The sequence below is a fragment of the Oncorhynchus kisutch genome, linkage group LG21 (assembly GCF_002021735.2).
Source record: "Oncorhynchus kisutch isolate 150728-3 linkage group LG21, Okis_V2, whole genome shotgun sequence".
Classification (NCBI taxonomy): domain Eukaryota; kingdom Metazoa; phylum Chordata; class Actinopteri; order Salmoniformes; family Salmonidae; genus Oncorhynchus; species Oncorhynchus kisutch.
The window spans coordinates 35118118-35141699 of NC_034194.2; the positions used below are offsets into that span (position 1 = coordinate 35118118).

Genomic DNA, 23582 nt, shown 5'->3' on the forward strand with positions numbered 1-23582 from the left:
TATGGAACATTTCTGGGATATTTTATTTCAGCTCATGAAACATGGGAACAACACTTTATATATTGCATTTATATATAGAACCCTTTAGGTTCAGTTAAAACTGGAAAAATAAACTAAACATTGTGTATATTCAGCTGTAAACTATTTGGAACACAACGCCTGACACGTAACATTTTACTCGTGAAACAGATATGTTGAACTAGCTTGCTTGAGGTTTTGATATAACATATAGCCTAATACAGCTTTACTAAGAGCAAGGTGAGGTTTCTTGCATCTAACAACAAGTATTATTAAATGTAATAAGAAAATGAAATAGATTAGAACAATGCATGGATAGTAAAGGGGGATTGAACATTAAAGTTTTGCTTCTAAAGTTCAGTACATTTCAGACAATATTTTTTTAAGTCGTGCACACGAGCCAAAATGGGTCCCCGAAAAATATGCACAATTGTGTACTACATCATCCATTTTGTGTGATGTCATGTTCTGCAAAAAAAAACTGCAATTCGTATAATATGGTACGAGTTTGTAAGTGCTTAAGATCCCGACTGCATCTAAGTGTAAATAATAAATAAATAATGTGTTAATGTCTGTTTTGTATGGTGTGCAGTAAAACCAAAATGCATATATTTTTTCAGCGCTTCATATCAATAACCATTCTACCTTGTAAGTGCACTACAGTGCACATATCTAAAGATATAAAATACACTTTGCCAAATATACTTTCAGGTGTCAAATTTGAACACACTGACATACATTTTCATAAAAAACTACATATTTGACCAAATACTATTAAAGACTACAATGTGATGGTGATGAGGATTGTAGGAAAGTGATCCTTTCTCTCCTCATGACAGAGAACATTAGGTGACATTGGTCCCTGATGTGAGTATTACATCTACAGTAAAACTATGTGTTTTTGTCTCCTGTTAATACAATATTCTCTGATAGATGTTTGTAATAAAGTGTAAAAAAGAGAAATAATATAAAATCCTGATAAACAATAAAGGTCCTACAGCTGATGACAGGGTTGTGTGCAACTAAGCATTTGCATAACGTATGATATCTCCCCACCACTAGGAGGCTCTTTACTTCTTGTCTTTGACAGGCTGCTCAATAAGTTCCCCCTTGTGATACTTCTGTCCGATCCCATAAGGCACGTGTGCAGCGATGGTCCCCAGCTCCTTGGCTCCCTCGATGTGGAACATCTGGTCGTCAAAGAATATGTGGGGCCGGATCTTCTGCAGGAGAGGCCCTTTGGGGGCCCCGGCTAGGAACAGGGCTTCGTCGATCTCCAGGCCCCAGCTCCTGAGGGTCTTGAGGACACGGGCCCCTGAGCTGGCTGCACTGCGGGCTGTTACCAGGTAGGTACGAATGGGACAGGTCATACGCTCGTTCTTGGCGTAGAACTTTCTCTGGAGCTTCCCCAGCGCCTCCAGGAAACACTTCAAGGGACCCTGAGTGAAACAAATGAGACACAGGGTTACCATAGTATTGTTTTTACTTTTGTCCAAAATCAAAGCATATAATACATAAATGGGTTCCACTTTATTGGCCCCCTATTATAGATGGTCTTTAGATATGCAACAACTTGGTAGGCATAAGGAAAGGGTTAGGTCTAGTATTAGGCATAGTGGGATGGTTAGTTAAAACGTTTGTTACTAGTTAGTTGAAAATCTATAAGCCCTCTACAGGGAGATAAGGAAATCATGGAAATCTGACACAAACGACCATGTCAAAAGCTAACATCAAATGGAGACGTATTCTGCTTCAGAGTCCTCTCATGATCACCTGTGCAAGTGGTTTGTTCTCAAATTCCTTCTCGTGCTCAAAGAACGTGTCCAGGCCGTGTTGTTTCACGATGATCTCTGACTCGTCAGAGAAGAGGACTGCGTCCCCGTCAAAAGCTACTTTCAGCTGTGTGTCAGAAAGCTGGTTCTCCACATCTCCAGATGCAAACATGGTCGCTGCAGCAATGCCTGTTTATAAGACATAAGGGGTTTATACATGCTCGTTACAAGTCTTACAACGCTTTACAACAGTTATGGCTAGATGGTATAAAGCTACGGAAGTGATGCAAAAATTGCCATTCTCTCGCTGTGCAATTTGTCAGTTTCTGTTACTATGGCAACAGCTAGCAAGAGAGTTAGGTTAGTTAGCTAGCTATGAGTCACTAGGCGATGACAATTAGCTGACAGAGGGCAATAACGACAACACGCCAAGCCAGTGTGAATGACCAGTGCACCGGCGTTGTGCTTCTCACTGGACAGCTGTACTTTCACCGAGTCGCCGGTAGCTTGTATAATATGAACAATGTGTTTATTTTTGTCTAGGATTTATGTCTTGTACTACCCAAGAAATAACTCATACTGGTAAGCATCTAGATGTCACCGTGATACAGTCTACCCAATGGGGTGAACATGAATGACAACAACATCAGGACACGATATACTTCATCCTGCAACTACTGTGCAACTAGCTACCTAGGATGACAGGGGGATGACATTAGGAGGTGACAGTTACAGCAAGCACACGCATACAAGCAACAGTACCCTCATCATCAGTCATTTCATCAAAAATAAACAATCGTCAGGTTTATTAACTGAAACTGCACAATTATGTTGTGCGTAAAACTAACAGTGAAATCCGACTCATCCTCTCCAGAATTAAGTCTAAACTCTTATGGTAGTTCAATTGTAAACTCGTCCTTGGCTGTATATCATCTGGTCACAACCCATTACAACAGCATCATCCATGCATTACAGCTGTAGGCTATACTATAAAGTGTTACCACAATGTACATCTACAGTTGTTGACTTAGCATCCATGCTAATCTAAACCAGTCCATCCTAAACCAGAAGCATCACCACCTACCCTCCTCAATGGCCTCAGTGACTTTCTCTCCATCCTTGGAGAGGTACAGGTTGGTCATGTAGGCCTTCAGATATCCAATGGGGCTTTTCCCTCCAGTCATACAGAATCTCTCAATGGTTAAATCTGTGAGAGGGAACCATTGTTTTTTTATCAGAAACTCATAGAAATATGATGGTATGGTCATCAGGCTGGTAGCCAAAGATTGCCACTACATATCATGAACAACAGCATATAAACATTGAAAACAACATATTTGGTCAAAAGAGCAGAATAAAGTTGGATGTCCAATCATTCAATGAAACATGAACATACTTTGCAAAACAGGTGTCTTATGACATTGTAGGCGTGGCTGTAACACTGCAGTACGAGTTTCAGAGCGTGTTTTACGGACCGTAGTGGTTGATGCTGTTGATGAGGCGCACACCGACCTGGGCGTGGTTATTAGTCATCAGGACGATGTCAAACAGCTCCTCACTGTCGGGGTAGAGCTGCCTCAGTCTGGAGTTCACCGTCATCAGAGCCTGCAGAGTGTGTGTGTTTTCAGAACAGAATTGACACAGGGATTAAGAAACAATTACAAAACTTGTCTGGTATGAACTAGAGCAACTACTTCTAGGGTGTTACTTCAGAATATTCCATCTCAAATGTGCACACACCAGTGGCGACCCGTCATTCAGGACAGGTGGGGCAGATATATATATATAATATATTATATATTATTATATAAATACATATTTTTTTGGGGGGGGGGCTTGCCTGTTTTGCATGTTATTTTGGCATTAATGTGTCACATATCAGTTTGCAAACATTGTAAAAAAAAAAACATATATATAATTGAGTTTATAAAGCCCCATACAAACATGGTCTCTTTTTTTGTTTACTTGAGTAAGGCAGCTCCAAAATGCAGGTTTCATCCTAGCTCAGTGCTTTCTGTGGTGGTGGAGTGGGCCAGCAGAAAATAGGAGCATTGAGCCGTGATTGGCTCAGTGTTCTGTCACTCATGGGAACCTTACGGAATCACAAAGCTTCAGTCCTTAGTAAGGGTAGACATCCAACATTTTAGCCCTTTGGGTCCTGTTATAGAGTTATATGACAAGTGCCCTTCCAAGAAGGCTCAAGGTTATTTATTGGTCAGAGAAATTATGTCAAATCAAGTTATATGTACAGTAGCTTTGATTGTGAAAGTAAGATGTTGACATGCTCAGTCCAATCTTAGCTAGCAGTCATCATCATCATGAATCAAGTCGACAATCTACTGGAAAATCTATAGATCAAATGTATCAGTGCTCATCGGCCATTGGACATAAACATTACACAACAAGTTGGAGATTGCAAATTCAACAATGAGAGGTTTGGAAGGAATTGGTGACAGTGGCTAACTGCAAGCATTGCAACTGGGAAGTCGGGAATAAACAGCGCAAACTGGGAAAATACATTTTGAGCGGTCATTCAATTCTCTTTGCCCACGGAGGACCACCACGCCACTTTCCTGTTCAAGCACATCACAACAACGTGAGTCCAAAAATGTCTTATGCTGCTTCATAAATGATGACAGAGAGATATGTATACTGTCGCTAAGAAAGTAATACTAAGTGTATATCGTGGGTAAGCTGTTAGTAGCCCATGTGCCTCACCCTACTAATTTGGTCTATTTTCACCAACGCGGTATTGTAAACACATCGTTCGTGGCCGGTGTTTGCTTGTTTGCAAACTTACAGCTTTGACAATGCTACTGATAGCAGTGATGGTGCTTGGCTTGCACGTGCAAATTCATCACACACAACATTGTATAATAGAATTGTGTTATTTGACGTGTCAAATTAAAAGTTTATTTAACCCGTCAAATAGTGTTATATGACGTGTATCTTTTCTGACACGCAAAGACCCAAACGGTGTTCAATGTGCCTCACCCTAATAATTTGGTCAGTTTTCACCTCTTAATATCACCTACTGTTCTAACTTGGTGGTGCACATGTAGCCTAAAACCTGTTTTAGAGAAATGTCATCATTGAATATTGTAAGAGCTTTCATTGTCTATTTATATGCCCCCTTTATTTATCCTATGGTTCTGACCTGGTGTACAGGGAGAACACTAAGAACGGCCCACGTCTGTTGCTGTACATTTCAAAAGTGCTGAACAAATAGTTATAATGACTATGCCCGTCGTCGCTGGCTCATTAATGTCTTAATCGAAATTACAGATTGCTTCTTATGTGGTTGTCGTCCCCTTATGCCATAGTTTGTACATCTCAATTGTCAGTATAAACCACATTTGTTTAAGCAAGTCAGCCATAAGAGCTATGTTTTTTTTTAAGTCAGTAAATGAGGCTGAATGAACTGTTTCGCAGCCAGACAAGGCTCCGCTGATAGCCAGGTGTAGCAGTGGTAAGGTGTTGCGGCTGCTGTTGGAACAGCTTTATGAGGGGCCTAATAGTTTGTGGGCACCGTTTGTCACCGTTATAGTACAATTAATGTATTGTTTAGTGTTGTGTTGTGGCTTTGCTGGCATACATCCCACATGATCTACATGCTAAAATCGCCACTGGCACACACAACACGCACGGACACATGCACGAACACACCCACACACCCACACAGATTATCTGAAGGGGTCTTTTATCTGAAGGGGACATTTGTCGTTCTGCTATAGATTACAACATGGCCTAATCCTGTGCTTGCATACCATTATAGAGCATGGGTTGAAGAACCAGAAGAACCAGAAGAACCCGCTAAAACATAGCTCCACTAAGGAATCCACATGCAACAGTATTTTTTTAATTTAACCTTCATTTAACTAGGCAAGTCAATAAAGAACAAATTCTTATTTTATAATGACGGCCTACCCTGGCCAAACCCTCCCCTAACGACACTGGGCCAATTGTGCACTGCCCTATGGGACTCCCGATCACGGCCGGTTGTGATACAGCCTGGGATTGAACCAGGGTCTGTAGTGACACCTCTAGCACTGAGATGCAGTGCCTTAGACCACTGCGCCACTCGGGAGTGTCATTTATGTGTTGATGTATAGATGGTGCATAACAGTGGGAAACAATATTGCCTATTGTAATTCTGAGCAAAACACTATTCTAGATGTATTACACAAATTGTATCTAGGCCTAAAGGCATTGGCATCACAGTGAATGAGGTTTCCCCTTCACCTCCACTAAGGAATCCACATGCAATTGTAAGGCAACCCTACCCTCTGACTCTCCCACGCACGGACATGCAGGTAGGCCATACCCTTAGCTATGTTAATACAATCCCTCTAATTTACCTTCACGAGAGGGAACGCCACACCTGGCATGAGCGGCTCATTCTCGTGCTCCTGTTGAAACGTCACATACTTCTCGACCCCCTCTTCCTCATAGATCTTCCGCTCCGCAACCATGTTGAACAGGGTGCGAGAAGAGACGGCGATAGTGACGGCATATTGGGGTTTGGGCTATTTGGAAAACAAGAACAGTAAAGAAAAAATTACGATACAAGAGATTAGCTAATAGTATACTATAGACCCGTGTAGACACTTATCTGCACAGGCAAATAAGAACGGCTCATGTATCACTTACGGGTCTAGGTTTCCTTGTTTTTAAACTGTCAAAAAAGGCTTTTGCTGCGGCCCAGTCCTTTTCCTCTCCAGCGTTAGTGGCTGCTGGATCGGTAGGTTTGATTTCACTCATATTTGTCCTGGGATCGAAAAGTTCAAAGTCAGATAGTTCCGTAACAGTGATTCCGAATGTAGAAGATCAGAACAAGCGGCCACAGGCTGGTTTGCGGAAACGTTTGAGAGGTTTCGACGGGCGTGTCTTTTTACCCATGATGCTCATTCGAAAAAAAGGAAAAACACCACAATGTACATAATAATTAGTTTTAATCACATTACCTGGCTACTTTTTGCATATCGGCCAACCCGCCATATCGTTACATTTAATTTTATCTGGGTGTTTTTACCAATAATTACACAGTAATTCATCATTGGGGGGAAAAAGTTGAATGGAACAACTGACCAATAGGCCTGTTGATAACTACACAATTTTCATTTAATTTATGAAACTTTTACTATTACAATAGTATAACTTTATATAACTGTATGCAGCAATACATAACATAGGCCATGTGATACACAAATATAATTAATTTATGTTGCACTATCATATTTTTATACATAATCCATCATACTTTCTAAACATGCAATTATAAAGATAAGTAGCTCTTGCAAATAACCACAGGTAGGCTAAAGTCAGTGTGCGGTGCTCATACAAATCAGTCTGATCTCGCGAGTTTACTTTCGGCTTCGCTAAACGCAACGAGAGCGCAGCGGTCAGGATGGTCTTGGATCAGGCTATCAAACAATGCCCCCTTCCTTCAAACACAAGAATAACCTCTCCCCAATTTTTACCCCCTCGCTTTGGTTCCATCTGGAACAGAACATAATGGCGGTTGATGGTAAGTAGCCGGAACAGGTGACCTGCTGTACTCATATAACTTGCATGGGACAGAGCTAGAATACTTGTGTCAGTACCATTTATTCAGCCAGATAGATGTCTAGCAATGATATACATGCACATTGCGGTGTCTCGTCAGCTTGTGCTGTAGCCTACATAGCCTGCAGAGATGCTGAAGAGTAGCGGCAAAGATGTTGTGGGATGCGCCGCGTGACACTTTACTATACCACGCGAAGTGGTCCTGAAGTGGACAGCGATGATCCAAAATAAATGTGACTCGGTCATCACGCATGAACGTGTGCGAGTCCTCATAAATGGTTCGTTAGAAACAGGATAGCATAGCATAGTAAGTGTTCAAGTTTATTATAGGATAATGGAATGTGAACTTTACTACTGTTGAAGCCAGATAAATGCTATCAAAGGTAAACTCCTACAATGCCTACATTCAAGGCTGCATGGCTGCTTCTGCGCAATATTGTATCATACACATATATAGGCTACTTGGTCACGTGTTCTCGCACGTTGGTTGGTTGCTATCCGGTCTCAGTACTGGAAGTGTTGCCGTCACACCTGGCAAATGCAATGCTGTGAGAGAGAAGAGAGAAAGAGTCACTGTCAGCTGGTGAATGTGCTGGTCTTTAGCCAATGCAAATCTATACTTTACTGGTCACCGGTGTAAAGACAGATGTTTATCAATTACTTATAGCTTTTGTGTAGCCTATATCCATTTTTTATGGGGCAGGCTTCGGCTACAACACAAAATGTAATTGAGCGTAAATAGGACGCATTTTCTGTAGGCTACAGCTGTTGCAGAGGATATAAAAGCTGCCTATTTTACGATGCTTTTTGTTTTTACCTGACTTGTTTGCTGTATGGTTGATATAAAACATAGAAGAAAAGAGATAGAAAGAGTAGACTCTACGGGTCATATACTGTCAAAGTAAAAACATCATACATTTTTAAGCAGTAGCCTGTGTTGCACTATTATAGCCTGTGTTGCACTATTAGAGCAATCTCCGTTTATTTTTACTCTGCAAAAATGTCGATGGGAAAGGAGAGCTTTAATCAAGCTGGCTAAGACTGAGTGCATAGGTTGATTTTTGTGAAAGGTCAGGAGTCAGGCTGCTCTGACTGCCCTTGTTGCCTTATTGACCTCAGGGATGTCTTTTTATTTCCTGTGCCTGTAAACTCACCCTCCATAGGGAGTATAGTACACACTCAGTAGTGTAATATGAGGGTGAAAAGTCAAGAACTACAGTAAGACTAAGAGTTATAGTACACTCTCTCTGTAGCCACTCAGAACATTAAGTCCTACATAGCATAGTGCCAAGTGTGTGTGTGTGTGTGTCTGTTTCTGTGTGTGTGTGCGCACATCTGCCCGTATGTGTGTGTGTATATGTGTGCATCTGCCCGTATGTGTGTGTGTGTGTGTGTCTGTGTGTGTGTATTCGTGCCTGTGTGTCTTTATTGTCTTATGAGTTCGAAAATGTTTGAATACAGGGTTAAGAACACTGATCTATTTAAGCAATAAGGCAGGAGAGGGTGTGGTATATGGCCAATATACCATGGCTAAGGGCTGTTCCTATGCAGGACCCAACGCGGAATGCCTGGATACAGCCCTTAGCCATGGTATATTGGTCATATACCACAAACCCTTGAGGTGCCTTATTGCTATTATAAACTGGTTACCAATGTAATTAGAGCAGTACAAATAAATGATTTATTCCGCAAAGGGTCTCGGCTCCACCTCGTCCGCTGCTTTGTCCATTATTTCCAAGGTAATGTGCTGAACGTCTGCGTTCATCCCTCCCATTTACTCTGTATACTATAAATTAGACAGTTTTAAGGACAGACACAGTTGTTCCATTCTAAAACCCTATTCAGTTAGGATTCCTCAGAGATATTACATGTAATTAAACACTTGATAACTCTATGAGATTAGTTGGTTGGAGTTAATTAGTGTGTCACCTGCCTCTAATAGCCTTGGTTTACCTCTATGGGAGAGGCTGTGGAGGAACCATCATAGGGACCGACATGTGGCACCCTTGAGACGCAGAGCAATGTCTAAACCCCTCGCCCCTGACGCTCCTGTCCCTTTAACCCCTAGGTGGTGGAGGGAGGAGCTGTGGCGTGCATGAGCTCATCTGTGCCAGAAGAGGTAAGATCAGGGGGGCGTCCTGTCTGTCTACATATCTGTCTGTCTTTCTTTCTATCGCTCTGTCTGTACTCCATTGTTCTCTATGTATCTGTGTCTGTCTGCTTGACTGTACTTGTATCCCCCTTAAAAATAGAGAGATGGCTCCATCAAAGCAGTAGCTATCTAACATGCTCATTTGGATCTTTGGAGTACACATACAGTGCATTCAGAAAGTATTCAGACCCCTTTACCTTTTCCACATTTTGTTACGTTACAGCCTTATTCTAAAATGTTTGAAACAGTTTTTTCCCCTCATCAATCCACACACAACACCCCATAATGACATCACAATACCCCACAATGACATCACAATACCCCACAATGTCAAAGTAAAAACAGTTTTTTATTAACGTTTGCAAATGTATATCCCATATACATAAGTATTCAGACCATTTACTCAGTACTTTGTTGATGCACCTTTGGCAGCGATTACAGCCTCAAGCCTTCTTGGGTATGACTCTACAAGCTTGGCACACCTATATTTGGGGAGTTTCTGCCATTCTTCTCTGCAGATCTTCTCAAGCTCTGTCAGGTTGGATGGGGAGCGTCGTTGCCTCATGATTTTCAGGTCTCTCCAGAGATGTTAGATCAGGTTCAAGTCCAGACTCTGGCTGGGCCACTCAAGGACATTCAGAGACTTGTCTCAAAGCCACTCCTGCGTTGTCTTGGCTGTGTGCTTAGGGCCATTGTCTTGTTGGAAGGTGAACCTTCGGACCAGTCTGGAGACCTGAGTGCTCTGGAGCAGGTTTTCATCAAGGATCTCTCTGCACTTTTCTCTGTTCTCTGTTTCCCTAAATCCTGACTAGTCTCCCAGTCCCTGCCGCTGAAAACATCCCACAGGATGATGCTGCCACCACCATGCTTCACCGTAGGAATGGTGAAGGTTTCCTCCAGATGTGACACTTGGCATTCAGGACAAAAAGTTCAATCTTGGTTTCATCAGACTAGAGAATCTTGTTACTCATGGTGTGAGAGTCCTTAAGGTGCCTTTTGGCAAACTCCAAGCGGGCTGTCATGTGCCTCTTACTGAGGAGTGGCTTCTGTCTGGCCACTCTACAATAAAGGCCTGGTTGGTGGAGTGCTGCCGAGGTGGTTGTCCTTCTGGAAGGTTCTCCCATCTCCACAGAGGAACTCTGGAGCTCTGTCAGAGTGACCATCGGAATCTTGGTCACCTCCCTCAGGTTCTTCTCCCCTGATAGCTCAGTTTGGCTGGGTGGCTAGCTCTAGGAAGAGACTTGGTTGTTCCAAACTTCTTCCATGTAAATATGATAGAGGCCACTGTGTTCTTGGGGACCTTCAATGCTGCAGATTTATTTTGGTACCCTTCCCCAGATCTATGCCTCAACACAATCCGTCTCGGCTCTCTACGGACAATTCCTTCGACCTCGCAGCTTGGTTTTTGCTCAGACATTCACTCTCAAATGTGGGACCTTATAGAGACAGGTGTGTGCCTTTCCAAATCATGTCCAATCAATTGAATTTACCACAGGTGGACTCCAACCTAGTTGTAGAAACATCTCAAGGATGATCAATGGAAACAGGATGCACCTGAGCTCAATTTTGAGTCTCATAGTGAAGGGTCGGAATACTTATGTAAATAAGGTATTTCTGTTTAAAAAATGTAATACATTTGCAAAAATGACTAAAAACCTATTTTTAGCTATGTCATTATGGGGTATTGAGTGTAGATTGATGAGGGGAAAATGAATTTAATGCATTTTAGAATAAGGATGTAACATAACAGAATGTGGAAAAAGTCAAGGGGTTTGAATACTTTCCGAATTCACTGCATGTAGGATCTTAATTTGATCACTCTTTTGTTGCTGCGAATGTTTCTGCACTGCAGGAAATGCAAACTTGTAGTGTATTCAAGGTTAAAAAGGCTTCTAAAGTTTGTAATTTCCACTTTAAAATGTCGGCCTTTATTGTTCGTAATGAAAAATGTATCAACCCCTACAAAAAATTTACGTTCATTATAATCCACGTAATAATTCACATTTCTTGTTGCTACAGGATTATTTTCCTGCCGCAGCGAACTGTCTCAAATTAAGATCCTACATATGTAGAGGGATACTCAATATTTATAGTTACACACTTCTTGAAGATTCTACTGCATATCTGGTTGTGAATTATTTATGGGGGGCATATCAAGTTTTAAAGCTCTTCTCTAGAGAAAGCAGCAGTATTCATGATTTATTTACCACAGAGGTTTTGTTTTCGTATGTGGGGGTCCATGTGTAAGCAACGTTTCCACTACGCACACTCTACATTTCCTGTGGTAACCTCAAACACACTTACAATGGCGCCCTGATAGTGGGTCCTGAAAAAGGGTATCAAAACATTGTTGCCATTGTTACCATGCTCAGCTTGCCTGAATGCAAACAATGAATTATGCAAAGAGGAATTATTAGAATAAACATGTTTTTTCTTTCTAATCAGTCGTTTTATTGTCCTATCAAAGAATCTCAGATAATCACATGACTCCTTGAATTAGAATTGTGTGGACAAACCTGGTAGACATTTGTCAGAGTAACTCGGCTGTCAACATATATACTTTGTTAAGTGGATGTTAAATGTTCATGTTCTTTCACTTTTAATGACTGATTTTGTGCTGATTTTGTGCTTTTTAAAATATATTGTGGCTGTTACCTGGATACCAGATTCAGCCCTAACGCTCTGGACTTCAGTTGACGTACTGTACATAGATTGGCCCAAGCAACCCTACACACTCACCTCCACCACCCGCTTACACACACACACACACACACACACACACACACACACACACACATACACATACACATACACACACACACACACACACACACACACACACACACACACACACACACACACACACACACACAGTATCCATGACTTCACTCACCACCAGCCTCCATGACCAGCAGCCTCCATGACCAGCAGCCTCCATGACCACCAGTCTCCATGAACAGCAGTCTCCATGAACAGCAGTCTCCATGACCTGCAGCCTCCATGACCAGCAGCCTCCATGACCACCAGTCTCCATGAACAGCAGTCTCCATGAACAGCAGTCTCCATGACCAGCAGCCTCCATGACCAGCAGCCTCCATGACCAGCAGCCTCCATGACCAGCAGCCTCCATGACCTGCAGCCTCCATGACCAGCAGCCTCCATGACCTGCAGTCTCCATGACCACCAGCCTCCATGACCAGCAGCCTCCATGACCAGCAGCTTCCATGACCAGCAGCCTCCATGACCAGCAGCCTCCATGACCTGCAGTCTCCATGACCACCAGCCTCCATGACCATAGTCTCCATTGTTTTATTACAGTACTCCTTAGTGAGTGCAGAGTGGGACAACGTGGGGCTCAGGGCACATATTCAAAGGATCAGGTCCCATGCTCATATAATCACCTACATTAAGATCTAAAAAGGCAAAATTGCTCCTCTATCAGCACTTGGACTTTGTGAACACAGGCTCAGGTCAGGTTAGCATGGGGTGGCTAACGCTCAGCTAGCATCTGTCAATGAGAGAAGCATCCTGTTACTGCAGGTGTTTGAATTATTTAGGGGCAGTTGACATGTACACAGCAGTACACACCACACTCCGGATAGGGACAGGGAGAGGGACATACAGTACAGTTGTGCCTGGCTTTTGGACTTCAGGGACACTTCAGGACCTAACTTGACTCAATTACCAGAATTGTCGCCAGTGAGAGAGGATAGGTACTGTATCTGTGTTAGGTGTTGTTGAGAATCGAGAAATTTTTGTACCAAACTGAAAAGATCACCACATGGTCTCCAAGTGTTGTAACAGCTTTTGCTTATGTTGGACTCAATATTAGGATCATAACCAATTTGTATGTTTTTGGACTTTTTAGCATTTTCTTTGTGTAGGATTCAATAATTGTCTTGGATAACCAGATTACCACTAAGAGGAACAACAATGCTGTTTTGACAGAATGGAAAACTTCCCGGTAGGGGCTTCAGACACTTCAATGTAAACAAAAGAAAAGCTGCTAGAATGGAGAAGGTGAGCTGTGGGTTTTTGTTCTCTTATCTCTCTCTCCCTATCTTTCACTCTTTTCGCTGAGCTTTGACTATCAGTCTATTCGTTTGGGAGAGGAGGACACAGGAGAAGGCACTACTTCTTGTCAGTTGTCAGGCTTCAGTGGTGTCTGCCTGTTGCCATGGTGAGAAGAATAGATAGTCCATGAGAAGTAGTTCCTTTTAAACTCAGTCAAATCAAATCTAAGTTTATTTGTCACGTGCGCTGAATACAACAGGTGTAGACCTTACAGTGAAATGCTTACTTACAGGCTTTAACCAATAGTGCAAAAAAGGTATTAGGTGAACAATAGGTAAGTAAAGAAATAAAACAACAGTAAAAAGACAGGCTATATACAGTAGCGAGGCTATAAAAGTAGCGAGGCTACATACAGACACCGGTTAGTCAGGCTGATTGAGGTAGTATGTACATGTAGATATGGTTAAAGTGACTATGCATATATGATGAACAGAGAGTAGCAGTAGCGTAAAGAGGGGTTGGTGGGTGGTGGGACACAATGCAGATAACCCGGTTAGCCAATGTGCGGGAGCACGGGGGAAGAGGGCAAGAGGTTGGCTGAATGGTGGGCCTTTTCTCTGGAGATGTAGTGTGAACGAGAGCTGTAATGACTTGACTCCTCAGGCAATAGAAGTTTTCATATTGATGATCGTCCACCCACAATACTCTACCAATGACCCTTCATAGTTCCTGAATTGTTCTCAGTGTTCCTGAATTGTTCTCAGTGGCAGTGCATGTGCACATCAGATCAACATTCAGCCTCTCATGTAGACTTTTGAAGTATGTTCTGAACTTTTCTTTCCTCTGGCAGCTCTGTTCTATTTTTGTAATTCAACAGCCACTCATGTACCAGTGGCTTTTCAATGGTCTGTACACCGAGTGTACAAAACAAAAGGAACAATTGTTATTTTGATGACATAGACTTATTGATGTCACCGGTTAAATCCACTTCCATCAGTGTAGATGAAGGTGAGGAGACAGGTTAAATAAGGATTTTTAAGCCTTGAGACAATTGTGTATGTTTGCCATTCAGAAGGGTGAATGGGCACAACAAAATATTTAAGTTCCTTTGAACGGGGTATGGTAGTAGGTGTCAGGTGCACCAGTTTGAGTGTGTCAAGAACTGCAACGCTGCTGGATTTTTCAGGCTCAACAGTTTTCCATGTGTATCAAGAATGGTCCACCACCCAAAGGACATCCAGCCAACTTTACACAACTGTGGGAAGCATTGGAGTCAACATGTGGAAAGCTTTCGAGACCTTGTAGAGACAAATTAAGACTGTTCTAAGGGCAAAAGGGGCTGCAACTCAATATTAGGAAAGTGTTCTTATTTTTTTTACACTCAGTGTATATTGTCCATTATTAGCTAACTGTACTGTACTGTAATGGTGAAGCTAACTGTACTGTACTGTAATGGTGAAGCTAACTGTACTGTACTGTACTGGTGAAGCTAACTGTACTGTACTATACTGGTGAAGCTAACTGTACTGTACTGGTGAAGCTAACTGTACTGTACTGGTGAAGCTAACTGTACTGTACTGTACTGGTGAAGCTAACTGTACTGTACTGTACTGGTGAAGCTAACTGTACTGTACTATACTGGTGAAGCTAACTGTACTGTACTGGTGAAGCTAACTGTACTGTACTGGTGAAGCTAACTGTACTGTACTGTACTGGTGAAGCTAACTGTACTGTACTGTACTGTACTGGTGAAGCTAACTGTACTCTACTGTAATGGTGAAGCTAACTGTACTTTACTGTACTGGTGAAGCTAACTGTACTGTACTGTACTGGTGAAGCTAACTGTACTGTACTGTACTGGTGAAGCTAACTGTACTGTACTGTAATGGCGAAGCTAACTGTGCTGTACTGTAATGGTGAAGCTAAATGTACTGTACTGTAATGGTGAAGCTAACTGTGCTGTACTGTAATGGTGAAGCTAACTGTACTGGTGAAGCCAACTGTACTGTACTGTAATGGTGAAGCTAACTGTACTGTACTGTAATGGTGAATCTAACTGTACTGGTGAAGCTAACTGTACTGTACTGGTGAAGCTAACTGTACTGTACTGTAATGGTGAAGCTAACTGTACTGTACTGTACTGGTGAAGCTAACTGTACTGTACTGTAATGGTGAAGCTAACTGTACTGTACTGTACTGGTGAAGCTAACTGTGCTGTACTGTAATGGTGAAGCTAAATGTACTGTACTGTAATGGTGAAGCTAACTGTGCTGTACTGTAATGGTGAAGCTAACTGTACTGGTGAAGCCAACTGTACTGTACTGTAATGGTGAAGCTAACTGTACTGTACTGTAATGGTGAATCTAACTGTACTGGTGAAGCTAACTGTACTGTACTGTACTGGTGAAGCTAACTGTACTGTAATGATGAAGCTAACTGTACTGTAATGGTGAAGCTAACTGTACTGTACTGTAATGGTGAGGCTAACTGTACTGTACTGTAATGGTGAAGCTAACTGTGCTGGTGAAGCTAACTGTACTGTACTGTAATGGTGAAGCTAACTGTACTGTACTGTAATGGTGAAGCTAAGTGTTCTGGTGAAGCTAACTGTACTGCAATGGTGAAGCTAACTGTACTGTACTGTAATGGTGAAGATAACTACTGGTGAAGCTAACTGTACTGTACTGTAATGGTGAAGCTAACTGCACTGTACTGGTGAAGCTAACAACTGTACTGGTGAAGCTAACTCTACTTTACTGTAATGGTGAAGCTAACTGTACTGTACTGTAATGGTGAAACTAACTGTACTGTAATGGTGTACTATACTGGTGAAGTTATCATGTTTCTACTATAGTATACTGGTGAAGTTATCATGTTTCTACTATACTATACTGGTGAAGTTATCATGTTTCTACTGTACTATACTGGTGAAGTTAGCATGTTTCTACTGTACTATACAGGTGAAGCTATCAGGTTTCTACTGTACTATACTGACGTTATCATGTTTCTACTGTACTATACTGGTGAAGTTATCAGGTTTCTCTACTCAGCATACAATCTCCTTCCCTGGTCTCTGTTTTTGTCTTCTTCTGTCTCTATATATGTCTGTCTTTTATTCTCTCTCTCTCTCTCTCTCTCTCTCTCGCTCTCTCCGCTCCTCTCCTCAGTGTCTCCAGAGCTGCTAGGAGTCCTATCCTCCATTGCGGCCTTCGTGGCCTTGATGGCTCTATTTTTTCTTTACGTCAGCAACAAGCTGTCAGTGGAGAGTGCCAGCGAGCTGCCATGCCTCGACGACTATAGGCCCAACCAGCAAGGTAAACACATCAAGTGGTACAACACTCAAAGTCTGTAAGCAGTTTGTTTATTGTTCTATGGTCCTAGGCTAGTTTCCTGGACGCAGATAAAGCCTAGTTCTGGAATGAAAAGCTAATTTATTGATTCAGGTTTAGGCTTAATGTAGGTTCTGGGGATTGTCCCTAAATAATACAAATAAATCCATATCTGATTGTCTGACAAACAACCACTGTTACGATACATGCTTGTGGATGAGAAGGTCATGCATAGACATTATCCACAAATTGTCCTCCTCATACATGTATAAAGTGTAAGTCATGGATTTCAGACAGTAATACCTGGCCCACATACTCTAATGAACCAAATGTCCCAGCCAGAGCCTGTGATGAGATGAGGAGATAATCTAGAACCCACCAGACAGTGTGGAGAAGGACAGCCACCACAGCCGTCAGCAAGTCCACCCAACATGGCGTTCTTCAAGAGCTTTGGGCAGAACCTACCATCTGTAAACATCTCCTCCATCTTGGATTCAGTCAGCAGCAGAGTGGACGACCTAGCCAGTGCTGTCAGTGATGCCACCTACAGCGTCAGTGACCAGCTGACCGAGCTCAGCGACCAGGTCATCAAGAAGGTGCAGACGGAGGAGGAGGAGGCTGCAGAAGCGACAGAGGGGGCCCAGGACAGCAAGGAAGGAAAGGCCCAGGAAGGGATAGCAGACTCATTCAGGAGCAAAATCAAGAGGCAGGCTTCTGAGGCCTGCTCAAGCTTGGCAGACTACAGCTCCAACCTCAGCCAATCCAATGACTCGAAGAATAACCAATCAAGTGAAATGACAGCAGAGGACTATGTTCCAGCCCAATTGGAATGGGTGTGGAAAGATGGAGGCTGGCGAGTGGTAAAACCAGGGGAGAGTTCTGCAGAGGACAAGGAAAAGGAGGAGAAAAGGAAGGAGGAGGAAAAGACGAAGAAAGAGGAGAAGGAGAAGAGAAAGGCAGAGAAAGACAAGAAGAAGGAGGAGAGGCTGAAACAGGAGGAAGAGAAGAAAAATAGCCATCAAGAGACCATTGAGGAAGAGCCTGAAGATAAAGAAACCAGCTCATTGCCGAAAGAGACCCACACTGCTAGTCAGAACAAAGAGGGCCAGAAAGAGGACAAATCCAATGGGGTCCACCAGAGTGACGACCATAGTGATCCACCGCAATCTCTTTGCCCTGAGGAAGAGTCGAGAGCATCCCAAAAGAAAAACAAGGGGAAAGCTGAAGAGGAGGAAGAGAATGAGATGAGTCCCGAGGGAGATGGAGAGACTGAACCTGCTATGTCTCCCGCTTCTGAGAAAAATAAGAAAAAGAGTGACAAGAAGAAAGAGAAAGTGAAAGGGAAGAAAGAGAGCAAGAAGATGAATAAAGAGGATAAAGGTGAGAGGGTGTGCTGCTTCCTACCTGCTCTCTTCTACCACATTCCCCCTCTTCTTCACCTCTACTCTTCATGGCTGTGGCCTGTGACCTGTGACCTAACTGTTACTCAGTGTTTAGGGTTCTAAACAAATTAAGTTTTTAACAGTCATGGATGGATCAAAATACATCTGTCTGTGGCTGTCATGTTCACGTGTTTTATTTCTCACGGTTTCACCTATTTCTCTCAATGATTGTTGTAGATGTGACATCATGGATACAGGGACAGAGTTTACCAGTTAGAAATATGATCATTCTCTTCTATGATGTTCGGCTAAGATCAACTGTAGTGTACGATTTTATCAGTTTTATATCTAATACGTCTTCTATCTGGAGACCATTAAATAGATAGAACAGGGAGATGGAATAGGGGCTTGAAAAGTTACAAACACATCCTCAATGATCAGGGCCAATATCCACATAGCATCTCAGAATAGCAGTTCTGGTCTATGATCTGCACCCTGTCCATATAATCTGATTCATTATGAAATCAAAGGCCAAACTGATCCTAGATCAGCACTCCTGCTCTTGTGAATACTGGCTCTGAGAGTGGAGTTGTGTCTTATGCTGGGCTGATTGTGATGAGGCACTACGATCTTGTATGTGTGTGTGTGTGTGTGTGTGTGTGTGTGTGTGTGTGTGTGTGTGTGTGTGTGTGTGTGTGTGTGTGTGTGTGTGTGTGTCGGTTTGCACCTATCCAGAGCAGAGCTGCCCAGAGCGTGGCTCTGAGGAGGACAGTGAAGAGGACAGGCCAGGGGGACACTCTGAACCCTCAGCCCAGCACAGAGCCTCAGTCTGGGACAACCGACACAAACACACCAGCGACCACAGCAGTGAGGCCTCCGCCGGACAAGGTGAGAAACTCACAGATGTGACAACTTACATAGAAAGACACAGACACACACGCAGGCAGACAGTCACACGCATGCTATGTCTGATTGGCAGAACACACATACATCTTTGAAACATTTCCCAAGAGACCTATCAAACATATCCATAACTGTCTTACACAGCCAACAGCATCCAGCGGATGAGACGAGGCTCTCCCCTCAATGAGCTCCAGCCACCCCCGTATCAGGACGAGAATAGTCCGGTCCGGGTGTCTCGCTCGCGTTCTGGGGCGGGGGGTCTGGGGGAGTCGTCCCCAGACGTTAATGGTACACAGCGCTCCAGTGAGGCCAGCGTTGACCCGGACACTGAGAGTTACCTCAACAAGGGCTATGATGAGGATGTACCTAGTGACAGCACTGCCGTCCTGGGACCAGAGGTGAGCTAGGACATAGATGCTCGTATGCCAGATGGGGAACTGTTAGCATGTCCCATAGGGAAATGTGTCACGCTAGCCGGACACGCTCAGTTGCATACCGGATATCTAGCAAATGCAACCAACATAAGCCTATTGGCTAGTACTCTGTTTGGCTATGATAGGCCTACCATCAGTCTCTTACCCCTCACTCACCCAGTGCCATGACCTGCTTCATGACCCCCCCCCCCCACTGTGTGATGTCACAGATGAAGACTGACTGACGGATTCATTCAAATCCATCTTACCATCCTCTCTCTCTCTCTCTCTCTCTCTCTCTCTCTCTCACTCTCTTTTACCCCCTCTCCCCCACAGGATGGTTCACCCTCCCGTCTCCCCTTCACCCAGTGTTGTGTCCTGCTCTAAGGGCCTATATCTAACCTCACTCTGTGATGTCACAGATGAGGACTGAATCCAACAGATTCATGAATTTCAATGCATCTTTTCCTCCCCTCTATCGTCTTCCTCTCTTTCTCTTTATTTCACCCCTCCAAGGATGGTTCAACCTCCCATCTTCACGTAGGCTATGAGCCGGAGCCGCTGGCCAAGTACGGCACACTGGACGTGGCCTTCGAGTACGACTCGGGCGAGCAACGCCTTGCCGTCACTGTCACCGCAGCAACCGACATCCCCGCACTCAAACAGACAGGGAACATTGCGTGGCAGGTGGGGGATAAACAAACTAACACTTTACCGTTGTACTTGTCTGTCTTGCACTCACCCTTAAATGTATTTCCTTACTAGCACTGAATTTGTGCAGATGGTGGTTATTTTGAAGAACGTTTGACTTGCAGTGATTGTTTCATGTGGTAGTACCTACCTTAGTACCTACCTTAGTACCTACCTTAGTGCCTACCTTAGTGCCTACCTTAGTGCCTACCTTAGTGCCTACCTTAGTACCTACCTTAGTACCTTCCTTAGTGCCTACCTTAGTGCCTACCTTAGTGCCTACCTTAGTGCCTACCTTAGTGCCTACCTTAGTACCTACCTTAGTACCTACCTTAGTACCTACCTTACTACCTACCTTACTACCTACCTTAGTACCTACCTTAGTACCTACCTTACTACCTACCTTACTACCTACCTTAGTACCTACCTTACTACCTACCTTACTACCTACCTTAGTACCTACCTTAGTACCTACCTTAGTTGTACTGAGTCACCCTGGATAAGAGCTTCAGCTTCAGTTAAAATGATTTTGAAATGATACAAAAAAGAGGCGTAATATATTATAACCCTTATTATAATACATATAATACATAATGAAGGCTCATTCATGCATATAGCAAGTTCAAAAGCATTATAACTATAATAAAAAATACGTGCCATTTAGCAGACACTCTTATCCATATCGACTTAAACTCATGCGTGCATTTCATATGGGTGGCCCCAGCGGGAATCAAACCAACGATCCTGAAGTTGCCAGTGCTATGATCTACCGACTGAGCCACAGGATCGCAAAAGTACAGGAACTTTCAATAAATTCCCTGGTTTCCCGAAATCCCAGATGGAGGATTCCTGGAATCAGCAGGATATCAGCAGGGAATCAGCAGGGAATCAGAAGGGAATTAGCAGAGAATCAGCAGGGAATCAGCAGGAAATCAGCAGGAAATCAGCAGGAAATCAGCAGAGAATCAGCAGAGAATCTGCAGGGAATCTGCAGGGAATCTGCAGGGAGTAAGCAGGGAGTAAGCAGGGAGTAAGCAGGGAATCTGCAGGGAGTAAGCAGGGAATAAGCAGGGAATCTGCAGGGAATAAGCAGGGAATCTGCAGGGAATAAGCAGGGAATCCGGAATCCTCCAACCATGATTCTGGAAAACCAGGGAATTTATTCAACGTTCGTGGAATTTTGCAACCCCACACAGGATACATGTATGTTTTAAGTAAAATGTTATCTGTAAATATAAATGTAGGTGCACCTGGTGCTGCTGCCCACTAAGAAGCAACGGGCCAAGACGGGGGTGCAGAGGGGGCCGTGTCCCATGTTCACAGAGACCTTCCGCTTCACCCGGGTGGAGCAGGGGGCGCTGGCGGACCACGCCGTCAGGTTCCGTCTCTACAGCGTTAGGAGGATGAAGAAGGAGAAGGTGCTGGGAGAGAAGGTGTTCTACTTGACCAAACTCAACCTGCAGGGCAAGATGGCGCTGCCCGTTACACTGGAGCCTGGCACAGCACTAACGGTGAGTGGCTGGGGAGAAAGGGCTGGGGGTTGGAGAGGGGCGTGTGTGTGTGGGAGGAGTCTGTTTGTGCAATTTCTCGCCATAGAAGTCTGATTTGTATGATATGAACGAAGATAAATGACCAGTAGAAACTATCGTTTAAAATGCATGCACTATAATGGTACAGTATCTCGTAGACTGACCCTTAGGCAAAGCATAGTCTCAAACAATCCAAGCCATCCAGTTGCATTGTACTGATTCCCACCAAGGCCACTCTCATACCAAGGCCTCTCTGTAGCTCTGTATGTGGTGTTAGCTGTCCTCTCCTGTCTATCTATACAGGGCTGTGGGTCGTTGGTGAGTGTGTCTCGCAGCGTGGCAGCTTTGTCCTACCGCTCTACATGGGACTCCACACCAGAGATCCTGCTGGGCCTCATCTATAACTCCACCACTGGCAGGCTCTCTGCAGAGGTCATCCAGGGCAGACAGTTCAACAACACAGCCTCAGACAAACCTCCCAGTGAGTGGACATCACATATGAATGACATCACATATCGATGACATAACATGTGGATGGGCTCTCTTCTGTTGTATCTTTAATAATGGTATGTAGAAGTAGTAGGGTAGCTATAGTAGCAGGGTAGCTATAGTAGCAGGGTAGCTATAGTAGTAGGGTAGCTATATTAGCAGGGTAGCTATAGTAGTAGGGTAGCTATAGTAGTAGGGTAGCTGTAGTAGCAGGGTAGCTATAGTAGCAGGGTAGCTATAGTAGCAGGGTAGCTATAGATGCAGGGTAGCTATAGTAGCAGGGTAGCTATAGTAGTAGGGTAGCTATAGTAGCAGGGTAGCTATAGTAGCAGGGTAGCTATAGTAGTAGGGTAGCTATACTAGTAGGGTAGCTATAGTAGCAGGGTAGCTATAGTAGTAGGGTAGCTATAGTAGCAGGGTAGCTATAGTAGTAGGGTAGCTATAGTAGCAGGGTAGCTATAGTAGCAGGGTAGCTATACTAGTAGGGTAGCTATAGTAGTAGGGTAGCTATAGTAGTAGGGTAGCTGTAGTAGCAGGGTAGCTATAGTAGCAGGGTAGCTATAGTAGCAGGGTAGCTATAGATGCAGGGTAGCTATAGTAGCAGGGTAGCTATAGTAGTAGGGTAGCTATAGTAGCAGGGTAGCTATAGTAGCAGGGTAGCTATAGTAGTAGGGTAGCTATACTAGTAGGGTAGCTATAGTAGCAGGGTAGCTATAGTAGTAGGGTAGCTATAGTAGCAGGGTAGCTATAGTAGTAGGGTAGCTATAGTAGCAGGGTAGCTATAGTAGCAGGGTAGCTATACTAGTAGGGTAGCTATAGTAGTAGGGTAGCTATAGTAGTAGGCTAGCTATACTAGTAGGGTAGCTATACTAGTAGGGTAGCTATACTAGTAGGGTAGCTATAGTACTAGGGTAGCTATACTAGTAGGGTAGCTATAGTAGTAGGGTAGGTACAGTAGTAGGGAAGCTATACTAGTAGGATATCTATAGTAGTAGGGTGGCTATACTAGTAGGGTAGCTACAGTAGTAGGGTAGCTACAGTAGTATGTTAGCTACAGTAGTAGGGCAGGTATAGTAGTAGGGTAGCTATAGTAGTATGTTAGCTACAGTAGTAGGGTAGGTATACTAGTAGGCTAGCTATAGTAGTATGTTAGCTACAGTAGTAGGGTAGGTATACTAGTAGGCTAGCTATACTAGTAGGGTAGCTATAGTAGTAGGGTAGCTATAGTAGTAGGGTAGCTATACTAGTAGGGTAGCTATAGTATCAGGGTAGCTATAGTATCAGGGTAGCTATAGTATCAGGGTAGCTATAGTAGCAGGGTAGCTA

At 43.5% G+C, this 23582-nt stretch overlaps 2 protein-coding genes and 1 pseudogene across 8 annotated transcripts in view; 2 read left to right on the top strand and 1 right to left on the bottom strand.

Moving 5' to 3' along the window:
* On the bottom strand, positions 1 to 6705 carry LOC109866363 (cytosolic 5'-nucleotidase 1A). Its single transcript, XM_020455007.2, has 6 exons — positions 6441 to 6705; positions 6149 to 6316; positions 3266 to 3395; positions 2875 to 2997; positions 1792 to 1979; positions 1 to 1457 (listed from the first exon to the last, which is right to left on the bottom strand). Exons 1-6 carry the CDS (start codon positions 6549 to 6551, stop codon positions 1089 to 1091), a joined length of 1089 nt encoding a protein of 362 aa, XP_020310596.1. The 5' UTR covers positions 6552 to 6705; the 3' UTR covers positions 1 to 1088.
* The window catches only part of LOC109866439 (synaptotagmin-14), a 22785-nt gene continuing 5891 nt past the window's right edge, over positions 6689 to 23582 (top strand). The window contains exons 1-9 of one of the 7 annotated variants that reach the window (XM_031800570.1): positions 6689 to 7317; positions 9424 to 9474; positions 16689 to 16835; positions 17189 to 18230; positions 18968 to 19120; positions 19280 to 19533; positions 20065 to 20235; positions 21483 to 21749; positions 22071 to 22248. In XM_031800570.1, coding sequence (XP_031656430.1) covers positions 17282 to 18230; positions 18968 to 19120; positions 19280 to 19533; positions 20065 to 20235; positions 21483 to 21749; positions 22071 to 22248 — 1972 coding nt within the window. In that variant the 5' untranslated portion in view covers positions 6689 to 7317; positions 9424 to 9474; positions 16689 to 16835; positions 17189 to 17281. The other 6 variants (XM_031800574.1, XM_031800569.1, XM_031800572.1 and 3 more) reach the window with 6 other exon arrangements.
* LOC116356250 (uncharacterized) lies at positions 18521 to 18729 on the top strand (annotated as a pseudogene).

Bases quoted from the DNA above. Each gene is read 5' to 3' on its own strand.
- LOC109866363 (XM_020455007.2), bottom strand. From the start codon at position 6,551: ATGAGTGAAATCAAACCTACCGATCCAGCAGCCACTAACGCTGGAGAG. The intron at 6,317-6,440 runs GTAAGTGATACA...TTTTCCAAATAG, and splicing joins AAACAAGGAAACCTAGACCC to CCCAAACCCCAATATGCCGT. The intron at 1,458-1,791 runs GTGATCATGAGA...TGTTTCACTCAG, and splicing joins AGAACAAACCACTTGCACAG to GGTCCCTTGAAGTGTTTCCT.